The 12,714-nt window shown below is 33.3% G+C and overlaps 3 protein-coding genes across 3 annotated transcripts; 2 read left to right on the top strand and 1 right to left on the bottom strand.

Annotated features, from left to right (window-relative positions):
- Positions 1-5,365: 5,365 nt before the first annotated feature.
- On the bottom strand, positions 5,366-5,950 carry LOC149900607 (uncharacterized). Its single transcript, XM_090112706.1, has one exon. It carries the CDS (start codon positions 5,807-5,809, stop codon positions 5,366-5,368), a length of 444 nt encoding a protein of 147 aa, XP_089968832.1. The 5' UTR covers positions 5,810-5,950.
- Positions 5,951-7,508: 1,558 nt separating this feature from the next.
- On the top strand, positions 7,509-8,976 carry LOC149900606 (uncharacterized). The gene is made up of 3 exons (XM_090112239.1): positions 7,509-7,796; positions 8,295-8,364; positions 8,624-8,976. The coding sequence occupies exons 1-3, from the start codon at positions 7,548-7,550 to the stop codon at positions 8,926-8,928; spliced, it is 624 nt and encodes a 207-aa protein (XP_089968365.1). The 5' UTR covers positions 7,509-7,547; the 3' UTR covers positions 8,929-8,976.
- A 524-nt stretch (positions 8,977-9,500) lies between these two features.
- LOC149900605 (protein G12-like) lies at positions 9,501-10,924 on the top strand. Its single transcript, XM_090112238.1, has 3 exons — positions 9,501-9,790; positions 10,412-10,481; positions 10,558-10,924. Exons 1-3 carry the CDS (start codon positions 9,542-9,544, stop codon positions 10,863-10,865), a joined length of 627 nt encoding a protein of 208 aa, XP_089968364.1. The 5' UTR covers positions 9,501-9,541; the 3' UTR covers positions 10,866-10,924.
- The last annotated feature ends 1,790 nt before the right edge of the window (positions 10,925-12,714 follow it).

The following is a 12,714-nucleotide window of genomic DNA, read 5'->3' as shown; positions in this document are numbered from 1 at the left end:
AAGCAGTGACCTATAATTATTATCTAAGTAAGTGTTGGTAAGTTAAAGTTCAAGTGGGAATAGCTTTAGCTCCTCGTCACCGATTAAAATAAATAAGTGAAACACGCATTTTAAATCTCTTCCGGAACTTTACTTTTTATTATAACGAAATAATATAATATTTCACCTTCTATATTTTTTACTCGTTTCTTGTAAAATGCAAAAAACAATCATTTATGATAGCATTATACCGCCAAACTTCCATGAACTGTACCGCACTGATCCGAGTAAAGACGGACAGGTGCACAAGCGATTCATCGGTTTTTTCATGCCACACCGGACCGTAAAAAATCGGAATGCCGGACAGTAAAATTCCTTGTAGTGCACAAGCGCCCTAAGGGCGTTTGTCCACTACAAGGAATTTTACGGTCCGGCATTCCGATTTTTTACGGTCCGGTATGGCACGCAATTAATCTATATACTAGCTTGTGCACTATACGTAATTTTACTGTCCGACATTTTACTTTTCCCTATTCCGGATGGTTTTTTGTGTCTACGAGTCGCTGTAGGTATAATTGTTTTCGAATGCCCACTTGCTTGGATTTTACTGTTTTTACTGCATATGCCAATTGAAAGCAAGCTCTTGTTTTACTTTCTTTTAGTTGGCAATGAGATTTGTGAAGTCGGTATTGTTATTTTATATACATTGACCAAGCATTGACCTATAATTATTATCTAAGTAAGTGTTGGTAAGTTAAAGTTCAAGTGGGAATAGCTTTAGCTCCTCGTCACCGATTAAAATAAATAAGTGAAACACGCATTTTAAATCTCTTACGGAACTTTACTTTTTATTATAACGAAGTACATAATATAATATTTCACCTTCTATATTTTTTACTCGTTTCTTTTAAAATGCAAAAACAATCATTTATGATAGCATAATACCGCCAAACTTCCTTGAACTGTACCGCACTGATCCGAGTAAAGACGGACAGGTGCACAAGCAATTCATCGGTTTTTTCATGCCACACCGGACCGTAAAAAATCGGAATGCCGGACAGTAAAATTCCTTGTAGTGCACAAGCGCCCTAAGCTTCTTAAGAACGTGCAAAATTGTTACCTATTTTGGTAGGGTTGTCACAATAGGTTAAGACAAATTAAACAAAACTACCTACTACAACCCAACCTGGGTGGGTTGGGTTGTAGTAGGTAGGTATGTACACACTTACAATACATACATACATACTTACAAATGCTAAACTTGTAATAATAATGAAAGGTAAAAACACACCGTGTACAATTCTCTTCTTATTAAAAAAGGACCTAATGAAATAAACGCAAGTAGGTACTTACTTGAAAAAGTAATAATCAAAATATTTACTCACCTATGGTACTCCTTGGGATAAATGAAATATATGATATATTTTTAGTTTTTCTAGTATTATTCATACACACAGTACAATAAACAACCATTTTTAACAATACAATATTACGTTTTATATTAAAATATTAAAACTTGCAAGTTGCAACTAATAAAACAAACAACGTGCGTCGTATCAACCCTGAGACTGTCCTCAGCCTGTGCAAGCGCAAACCGGTTTTTTCCAGAATCGCTGCGTACGTGACAAGCGGCCTGCGGTCACACACACATGCCCCGCGTACTTGTAGTAGTGCAATCGATTCGCGCGGTTGTTTGAAGCTTAGTCTCTGTTCCGTCTTTCTACTCATGTGATGTATACACTCATACGTCTCCAGAGCAACTGAACAGTGACGAATGCACTGGTGATGTGCAAATCACCTGAGTGGCGACAAGGTCACGCACGCTTACGACTTCTAGTGTCTTGTTATTTAGATTTCTATGAATATTATAAATGCGAAAGTAACTCTGTCTGTTACTCAATCACGCCTAAACTACTGAACCAATTTGAATGAAATTTGGTATGGAGATATTTTGATACCCGAGAAAGGACATAGGCTACTTTTTATTGCGAAATATGTACCACGGGCGAAGCCGGGGCGGACCACTAGTAAAATATAATTATATCTCCCATCCCCATGATGTTTTGTTTGCTTATTATCAGATTTAATCAAAATTGTTTGTGGTTTTGGTGAAACAGGTTTTTATTATTACTCCTATGGGTAAGTTCTTAGAAAATTACTCACATGAGTAATAAATCATAATATCTATGAAAATATAGCGTATAGTTCCCTAAAGACATCATTTTTATTCGTAGCAGTAGTGAGTAGTCACAGTACGGATTTCCACAAACAAAACGCTGCAATTTGGTGTAGGTAGCCCAATTTGTTCTGAGCTTGTTTCTCGCACTGAATATTGCCAAAACAGGACTGGCGCTCGCACGGTCCATTGGATTCCCGTAACGATATGTACGTACTATGTTGCCGTTGGTGCAATTACGGAGCTCCAATCCAAATGAACACCTCCATATTTCGCTCACGACTTCTTTATTGAAATTATATTTGGCATTTTCACTTGGCATTTATTGTCGGTCTCTTGTTTTGTAAAGGAGAAAAAGCGCACCGAGTAACAGACGTATGCACTGCAATTTTAGACTACCTAGCTATAAACTATCTCTGCACCGAAGTTCATTCAAATCCACTAGTAGGCACTAGTAAATATTAAATTGTAAAACTTAACATTATCCGTCACCTCTCGGATAAACGTGATCTATATTAAATTTCGTATAAGAAACAGTAGCAGACGTCGCTCATGAAAATTTAATGTATCACGTGTAGGATAAAGGTGCGTAATATGAACCGATTTAAGAACCCTTATTCTAAATGTAAAAGGACGTCGCGTAAACTTTCTAAAACTTACACGTCCAAATTGTTTCATATACTGTTTGAGAAAATGTTTTATTAATAGGGGTATGTAATAGAACTATATTATATGCATCTACCACAATATATGCATCCTAATATCTAAAGTTGAAAGAAAAATCTTATTTTGCCTTCATGCAGGATCAAATGTTATGAATTTATTTGCAAGAAAAGTGGTTATTACTGGCTGTAATCTGTAATAGATCAAATGTTATGAATTTATCTGCAAGAAAAGTGGTTATTACTGGCTGTACCTAAGTAGGTATATTATAATTAAACATGATCTGCACCCAATCTGCACCATTTGTCTATCACCACTGGCATGCAAAAAATATAAAACTAAAAAAAAATATCACTAAATAGATAAACTTCAACCATAAACGACGTTCGTTCGTAGCAGTTCGTAGCTTACCTACTCGTAGATGCTCGTAGAGGATGTTGTTATTTTTAATGTAGGTATCTAATATCGATAATACTAGTATACTTCTGACCTAATAGTTAATACTGTGGAAAAAAATTAAGAAAAGATTACAATCAGTTATTTTATAGGCCGGAGAATGGAGTTGACATATTGTATATTATCTTCGAAAGGGCGGATTTTATTAAGGAGGATACGCTGTTTGCATTGCAAAAAGCTGTACCTGTAAACTGCTGATTGATTGCGCTGTCTTCACGCACACAATCTATATGCTAATTTTGTAGCGGTGCGATTTTTTCGGGTCTCATCCTTATTATGTTAATCTAGGTCAACTGTAATATCCGATGGGAGCGCCCTAAAGGGAATGTTCTTCACGGTTGTATCGGCTGAAAGATTATGGAACAGTACACCCTCAAGTGGAATAGAAAATTGTCTGCTACAAAATTGTTATTAGAAGTAGTAATGATCTAATACAATTATGATAAGAGTCTGTTTTCGATTAAAGTTTTTCATTTATTAAAAAAAAGTACGTATGACGCGATGAACGCAAAATACAATATTCTTGTATTTAATGTTGACAGTAATTATTGTGCTAAGTCTAGAAATGAGATTCTTCCATTGCACCTTTAAACTTACTGTATTCTTAGCCGCCTTATTGGACCAATAATCTACGGATACTATAGGTAAGGATATCTACCAATGTTTTGATTATTAAACCTATCAACGAAGTTCTGAATAAAATGTGGGGTTGTATTTCCTTATTTACCTTTATTACGTCTCACATTGCCAGTGAGCGTACCTTTGCAACTAAGTCCCCGAAAATCATTACCTTCCCAACAACAGAGTCTCGTTACAATCAGAAATAAAGACACGTTACAAAAGTTTCCCGCTAACCAAAGTTTCCTCCCTGGGGTTATTACTTTGACAGTTCGCTTTAAGTTAAGACCTTATAAATAGGGTTCCCCGTGGAAGAAATAGCGAGATTACCGAGTGTTTTTCATGATTGTAAAAGGTCCCTTCAGGAGCTGTATGAGTTGGTAAACTATTTCACCTGTTACAGTTATAACATTGAGCACGAATTGGTTTGATATTTTACTACATAATATTAAGTAAAGGTTTAAATAAGTATGTAGAAGTATGATGAAGATAATTTTGTAATTTTCAAATTTAGGATATATATACTTACCAGATAATCTAAGAATACTTTTCACTTCATGTAGATGTGGGACATGGGCGGACAAACCTTAGAATAATATACAAAAACAATATTTAGGTAGTTTAGTACTTAGTAGGTTATTAATATTCAACTGTATGACCAACAGTATGGCCATGCGGCATACCTTCGTATGGCTTACGCGACAGACGTTTGGTTTCAAAAGTCTTTTACCAAAATGAGTGCTAAAAGTTACAAGCAAATATACATATCATAAAAATATAATGTAAATAAAATATAGGTACCTAATGATGAATATTTTTTCTGTAGGTATGTATTTAATGTACATATAAAATACGCCGCTAATAAATTAAACACAATATTTTATGCCGTAACTTGGTTTAAACTTTAAATATCATATTTTTAAATAAGTGTAATAAAAGTTATACTCGGCTGCAGTGCGGCAACCCCGAGGGAAATCACTAGCTTCAGTAATTATATGTTTTGTCTCCGCGGCAGTTCTTTTGATGCGGCCTGACAACTAAGCAATTCTCTGGATTGTTAATATTTTAACCTTGTTACTTTAGAAATATTCTATAAAAATGGTTCATAATAATAGCATGTACAAAAAGAGGTTGAGTCATCATATTGCAAGAATCGTATTCTTTCGCTTATTTATAGCCAGATAAAGATAATAGGTATTATCTATATTACTTAGATGTAAAGCGATTTAAAATATTTACTTACGCTTTATTAAATTATATGAAAGACCTGGTAATTGATTAAAATACAAATATTTAATCATAATGGTAGTTTACAAAAATAAAACACAACATTTATAATATTAAATACAATTTTATTTTTATAATTTCAATACATTTTATACATTATTATTTCAGTTTATACAAATTCAACCACAAGAAACAAAAACAAAAACAAGCTTTAATTAAAATTAGTTACAGTTATCATAAAATTAGTTAGATATTCTTTTTGGGCATGAGCGTCGATCGGCGCGAGGGCGAAAATTCCAATTCAGCACTAGGTTGCTTTTTAGCCGTTTCAATTTTGTCAGCATATTTGAATCGCATATTGCCTGAATTCATACTATTTGAAGCAGATGCTATAATGGAAGCTACCGTGTTAGCTGGGTGCGGCAATTCCGGAATTTGCGAGACGTAATAATTTCGAAGTTCCTGCCTTTCATCTACATGTTCAATATCACTTACGTTTGTTTCCATGGTAGTTGAGGTGGCATCATCGCTCGGGAGCGTGGAATTGCACATCGTCTCGAGTGTGGAATCGAGTGGGCCATCCCGATTTTGATAGTACGAGAAGCGCAGATGTGAATAGTCATCAATAAAGAATTCGCCACCGCCTGATAAAGTCGATTCGTTAGACGTCTTAACATTTTTATGACTCATTTTTAATGTTGTTATCGGATAGCTACTGTGACAGGTCTTTATTGGGATGACTAAGTTTATTCCGACCTACCCGCTCGAGATTTATTAAATGGAATTGTTTGAACATAGATAACCAAGTAGATAACATTTTACCCATTAATGATTTTGTACAGATTATAAAACTTAAAAGTATACTTGATGTTTTGTAAACAGAAAAAAAATGTTAAGCATATTTTTCATTTTATTCACTTATCTTTTTTACCCCGATTAATTATTTATCTACACAAAGCCGCAAAATATGTATTTGAAATCTTCTAAGAATCATTATCTTCATGTTCGTCACACGGAACAAGTCAGAAATCTTATGACAATTGATAAAACCTCACACCTGCAGTTCGTGTTACAGTAACTTCAGGACTAAGGAAACTGTAATTTTTCTTCTTTATCTTTTTAGATTTGTCGACGAGTTGGTACCTACATGTATTTGAATTACGTTTTTTGTACGTAGATATATCAAAATTTCAGATCACTCACGATGTAATGGAACGAAGTGTGAACTATGTAACTACCTATGTACCTACTAGTTGTAAACATTTTGAAAATTTCAATTTCACTAACCTTTAAGAATTAAGAAGATTTTGGCTCATTTTAACCATATCTACCAAAACTTAAATGAGTACAGAGATTGATACATATAATATCCTGAAATGCGGCTCATATAACTGCGAGAAGTTCAAATTAAGTTCACCTCTATTTCGCTAGTTAGGTACATCTATAAGTCACGAAAGCGAGATTATGGTCATAATCCGAATACAATTTCAACCCCGTGCTTCTGAGGTATTCCATTTAGAACCATCCAATAGCTCGACCTTTTGAAGCAAGACAGTATCCGTGACGTTCATCCAACACGTTGATGAATCGAAATTCCTGGTTATTACACCAATGAAGTAGTTGAGGTTTAATTATATTCTTGTTATACCTACGTGTCGCGATGAAAATAATTTTCTATCTTTACATAACAACAAAAATATAGAAATTTGAATGATAACTGATATCAATTAAAAAATTAGGTGTATACTTACGTAATTTCATTGAATAAATTATGGTTATAAAGTTAAGACTGCGAAGTATGGAACCCTTTGTTTTTGGCTAATGATGACATGTACTTACACAACCTACATTTGTTTCAAAGTTATTATACCTATTTAAAATATAAGAACTAATTGTTTTATCATGAAAGTATTCGATGATTAAACAGTTCGCTATTTATTTCCATGGTATGTAAGTACCTAAATAATGTATCTACCAATGACTACATTAATATTTTGTCAATAAAAATTTACAACTTCATAATTGCTTGTAGTAGAAATACTTTTTAAAGAACTGTAACGAAATCAAGATATTTTCAAACATAAGTATATTTACTTAATATACTTATTTAAGAATTTTACAATTTTCCTAGTCACGATATAAAGTAGTGCCAAAAAAAGTAGGCTTATTTTGGTAATCGTTTACATTTCAATATCTATGATAAATTCTGCGTTTGTACCATCACGTACATTTCAAGTACCTTTCCGATGTATTGACAGACGTAAGAAAAGATAAAGTTTATATATATGTAGCTCTAATTCTCATGAAAATAAGATCTATTTTTTGATTAGTAGATTATGTTTACGTCAAGAATTGGATTATCGTCTATATTTTCACTATTTAAACGACGGTTTTTCTATCCTTCACACATTCATCCGACACGGCAAACATGAAGGCAGCTTTAGTTTTCTTGACTGTGCTCGCTCTTGGGCTAGCCATTCCTCAGCCCAGGAAAGTCTTCCATGAACATTTTAATGATTTCTTGGACCTCATATTCGATGAAGCTGGCCATGACATCGAGCATCTGATGGAACATTACCAGGAATTCGAAGAATTTAACGCAGCTCTGGACTATCTGAAGACCAAGGACTTCAACAATCTCGTTCATGAGATGGAGGACTTACCTGAATTCAAAGCTGTAAGTTAAAAGCCGGTTATAGTTACAACTAGTTTCCTTAGATAGAACTAGTGTTAACTAAAAATTGGTTGTCTGTAAAGTCGGTTTACTGACGATAGTTGAACGTGACAACATCCGATTGTGCTTCTTTGTCGCTCGTTCCGCGCTCTCGCTTGCACTTCAAGCCTTACATGGAACGCCTCAGACCGAGGTAACGCCGCATGAGTCATGTTTTTTCGTGCGTGCAGCCGGCTCTATCGAATTATAAGACGTTGTCACGTCAAAAACCTTTTTTGACAACTAAGTAGTTATAATTAGTGAAAACGCATATTTAGCTATCTAGTAATATAAGTGAAGTATGGTGCAAATGTATTTAATTTTGATATAGCTGTTTCATTGATAAGCGGAACCAAACGTAGTATTTGAAAATAAGGTTTAAAACAATCGCGATATCTTTATATAACTCTTGCCTTTAGAATATTTACTATTAACTATTAATGATAATTAAATACTTTACAGGTCGTTGATTTCTTGGAAAATGACAACATTGATATCACCTTCTTCATTGACATCTTTAACTCCATGATCGGTAAGTACCTACAACATTTTTTACAACATAAGGTAACAAAAACAATGCTTCTCACTGTATTATAATTTAGATAAGTACTCAGATTAAAAATTTTAATTTAAATTTTAAATTGCGGAAAATTAATTACTTATTAATTAACAAATAAATCTAACATCAAGTGTTAATTATAGGTAACTTTCAAGATTATTTATAGGTAAATATTATAATAATATACATGGTGAGCATTCACTCATTCATCAAATATTCATTTATTTTTCAGACCAAGTAGAGCGTAAGAGACAGGCCAGGCATCAGCTCAGCGGCAGGGACATGAACGCATTCATTCAGGACTGCATCTCCGAATTCCCTAAGGCTAAGTTGGCTGCCTTGTTCGACCAGAAAGTGAGTGAGGATGAAGAATTCAAATCCGCCATTGAAAACCTCCAGAGTGAAGAGTGGGACAAGGTATGGAACGCTCTGTGGGAAAGCGAAGTATTCCTGGAAGAAGTCCAAACCCTTAAGGACAATGGTATTGATGTATATTGGCTCCTTGTCGAAATTACAGCCATCTTCGGCCAGAATTAAACGTCCGGATGACAGGATTGTTTTGTAAATAAATCGAATTTAATGATATCATCTTGTTTTATTATCTTTGCCTGATGTTATTGTGATTAGATGACAATGCGTGAAATAACTTGTTGCCATGCGAAGATAAATGCATCAATCCTACTTTATTTCTAATAAATAATACCGTCGTTTTAGATCGTAAAAATATATTACCACTTTGGAGAATATTTACATCTAATATACACCTAACAAAACGTTATGATTATCACAAAATACATAAAACACCTCAAAATCGTTTAAGGCTAGCAGCGTTTCTTCAAAGGTTCGAAAACTATTTTATTGTGAATATCTTGTCTCATGAAGAATTCTCTCTTCCGATAAGATTTCTAAAATCCCCTATTCAGATTAATCATATCACAACCATTGTTGATAAAAAGGGTAAAGCAATTTATGTAGCGGCTATTTTAAGATAATATATGAGATTGATGGACGTTATCCGATTTTTATCTAACAGTTTACAGTGATAGCTTCTGATGTATTAGCTTAAGTAATCATGCGGGGACTAAAACAAATCTGGATATAAATATAATGCAGTTTTAGATTTCCTCTCAGTAATATTTTGCGGGAGAAAATGAAGGTCGCACTCTTTTTATTGGCTCTAGTTACCTTGGGCTTAGCTGCCCCCCAAGCAAGGAAGTCTTTCCATGAGCATTTTGATGACTTCATGGATCTTATTCTTGAGGAATCCGGTGATGAAATAAAACACCTCATGGAACATTATCTAGAATTCGATGAGTTCCGCGCGAGTCTGGAATATGCTTCCACTAAAGATTTCAACCAGCTCATCCATGAGATGGAAGATTTGCCCGAATTTAAAGCCGTAAGTTATTTTGTTCTTTACTAATCTCTATTGTAAAACTGTAATAAACTATATAATTAATAAAATAGCAATTTAAAGTAACGTTTTACAATCGTAACTTAAAATGGTGAAATGGTACATAATAATCAAGTAATTGACGATAAAAAAAAATATACAAAATATAATTGACGATACAAAAAAAAAATGTGTGCGTGTACTAGAACACACACTGTACACACGTAAAAAGTGAAACTTCTTTATGACCTTAAAAATGTCACGAGTATGGCGTAACGCAAAAATGTCACGCGTACGGCGTAACGCAAAAATGTCACGCGTACGGCGTAACGCAAAAATGTTACATTAAATTTTTGTCCAACCCCGATAAAGAAGTTTCACTTCAAAAATATAAAAAGAAGCCAAATCAAAGTTGGTTCTTCATATTCAACATTTTACTTGTTTTCGATACGCCATATTTTAAAGTCATTTGAAAAGGAATGGAACCTTAGAAGGAACATTGACGTATCTACGTTTTACAGAAATAGTTATCCGCATTGTATTTTAATTTTGTTCAAAATATTGTATTTCATATTACAGGTTTCATGATATGACATGATAGGTACTTATTTATATTTTCCTATTCAGGTGGTTGAATTTTTGGAAGGGCACGAAATCGATATTATGTTCTTCATTGACAAGTTAAATGATTTCATTGGTAAAGTATTTCACATTTTAATTAAACATATTTTAATCGAGAACTTAGTACCCACTTATAATACAATATTTTACAGACAATATGGTTCAAGACGAGAGAAGATTAAGACATGAAGTTAGCGGCAAAGACGTTAACGCTTATATACAGGATACTATTGCTTTGTTCCCGAAAGAAAAATTGTCTGCTCTCTTTGATGAAAAGATAGAAGAATATGAAGAATTCAAGAGGGCTATGGAGAGTTTACAAAGCGAAGAGTGGGACCAGCTGTGGGATGCTCTGTGGGAATCAGAGACCTTCAAATCTGAAGTCGATACGTTGGGTGAACATGGTATCGATGTAAGAGCTCTGTTATATGAAGTCCTCGCTATATTTGGACAAAACTAAATAAGATATGATCTAAAAATATGTACTGATATCGCAAATAAACATACTTCATGAATTAATTTTGTTGTTATTGTCTTTAACATTTTTTGATAAAAATTGCAGATCATTATGCAAGCTTATCTTGGAAACTAATTATTGTGCTACATGCTTCTCAGTCTTATAGTATGTAAAAAAAACATTTTTGGTTCCACACAGTTGTTTTATAGTTTGGAATAGAAAAAAAAACATAGGCAAACAAATATTTTTGTCTAATGCATAATTTTTGTTTATTCGTTACCTCATATTATAATATTTTAAATTTCAAAGTGAAGCCAGGACGTCGAGTTAGTTTTAATCCTAAACAGAAATAAAACATGATGTAACTGTACTAGAATAAACAAACAAACAATTCATCAATACATTGAGTCATTCAATGTTTATAAAAATAATGGTTTTTCTCCAGACAATAGTTTGTCCAATGCATATTACATTGGGGCGTCGTGTGTGTTGTTCTATTACTACATTTCAAATTTATATCGCTGCACCCGTTCAATGATAGAATATGAGAGATACGATAGTTGTTATAGTTTCCTGCTATATTGGACTCACTTACGAATTTATTGCACCCAAAGGAGCTGCAGAGGTGAGCATTTTGAATACATATCTGATAAATTGTGTTCAAATGGTATATCAATGAAATTGCATTGCTTAGCGATATCGAAATATTATGTGTTTACCGAGTTTTTTTCTATTTTTTGTTTCTTTGTTAAAAATCTAAAACGTTACTTATGCACTTAATCTTGATTTGCAGAATGATATACAAGATAATTTTATTACAACGTCTAACAATATTCCAAATCTCGAGAAAATGGATCGTACTTTACAAGGAAATAAAAATCAGAATGAACTTGACAAAGCTTTATTAGAAGATTCTCAGGAAAAAAACAAAGCAATCAGCAAGAAAATTTCTTACAATCGTTCTTACCTTGAAAATAGTACAAAGATTTTAGAAAGTCCTAGAAAACAAAACAAACTTGACTTGTTAGAAGGGTCTCAGCAAAAGAACAGTAGGATTTATGAAAAAACTCCTAAAAATATTCCTAAGTTTGAGAATATCGACCGTACTATAATTTTAGAAAGAATTAAAAATCAAAATGAACTTGACAAAGCTTTGCTAGAAGATTCTCAGGATAGGAAGAGTGAGGTTAATGAAAGGGCCTTTATTTATATAAAAAGTGTAAAACCAGTTCATAACCATTTATTCAATACGGACAGAGGCAATAAATTCGATTCTCACCTTTTACCAGGAGATGAAGTTTTCGACGACGTTGCACGTAAATTCTTTGACAATTATATGAAAAATGGTTTCTTCAAAGCCAGAGGAAGTGATGAAATAATACAAACAAATCAACATTTTGTGACTCAGGCTTTTCAAGATGAAAACCACAAAGATTTCGAAACAGTGAAACAGGAAAAGAATGATATCGAAGAAAAAAGAGACTACTTGGAACTTTTAAAAGTTCCCTTATTAAGATCTTTATCACAAAGTAATGATTTAAAGCAATTAAAATTTAATACATTTAATTTACCCTATTATACAACTGAAATGAAAAAAGACGAGATCGAACTTGATGAAGCAGAAACCAACAATCAGGTTGATAAATTTATAGAACAAATCATAAGCAGCTCTTTTGAAAAACCAATTGATGAAAATAAAAATAAATCTGTTACTAAAAGTAACATAACCGAAAAACACTGTGATGACTGTCTTAAACAAATTGACACTCTATGTCAATGTAAATTAACTGCCCAAGTAATACCATAAGATGATTATTAACATCTTATGGTATTACTTGGGATTATTATATAT

This window comes from Colias eurytheme, chromosome 18 (genome assembly GCF_061535395.1).
Source record: "Colias eurytheme isolate Ceu_HAF_F1 chromosome 18, ilColEury1 Martin Lab GWU primary, whole genome shotgun sequence".
NCBI classification, from domain to species: Eukaryota; Metazoa; Arthropoda; class Insecta; order Lepidoptera; family Pieridae; genus Colias; species Colias eurytheme.
The sequence above is the reverse complement of the archived record's forward strand: the minus strand, read 5'-3'. Positions and strand labels throughout refer to the sequence as shown.

What these genes read in the sequence shown, in the direction of transcription:
- LOC149900607 (XM_090112706.1), bottom strand. Translation starts at nt 5,809, where the DNA reads ATGAGTCATAAAAATGTTAAGACGTCTAACGAATCGACTTTATCAGGC.
- LOC149900606 (XM_090112239.1), top strand. Translation starts at nt 7,548, where the DNA reads ATGAAGGCAGCTTTAGTTTTCTTGACTGTGCTCGCTCTTGGGCTAGCC. An exon ending in ACTTACCTGAATTCAAAGCT is followed by an intron (nt 7,797 to 8,294) that starts GTAAGTTAAAAG and finishes AATACTTTACAG; the next exon opens with GTCGTTGATTTCTTGGAAAA. An exon ending in CATCTTTAACTCCATGATCG is followed by an intron (nt 8,365 to 8,623) that starts GTAAGTACCTAC and finishes TTTATTTTTCAG; the next exon opens with ACCAAGTAGAGCGTAAGAGA.
- LOC149900605 (XM_090112238.1), top strand. Translation starts at nt 9,542, where the DNA reads ATGAAGGTCGCACTCTTTTTATTGGCTCTAGTTACCTTGGGCTTAGCT. An exon ending in ATTTGCCCGAATTTAAAGCC is followed by an intron (nt 9,791 to 10,411) that starts GTAAGTTATTTT and finishes TTTCCTATTCAG; the next exon opens with GTGGTTGAATTTTTGGAAGG. An exon ending in CAAGTTAAATGATTTCATTG is followed by an intron (nt 10,482 to 10,557) that starts GTAAAGTATTTC and finishes AATATTTTACAG; the next exon opens with ACAATATGGTTCAAGACGAG.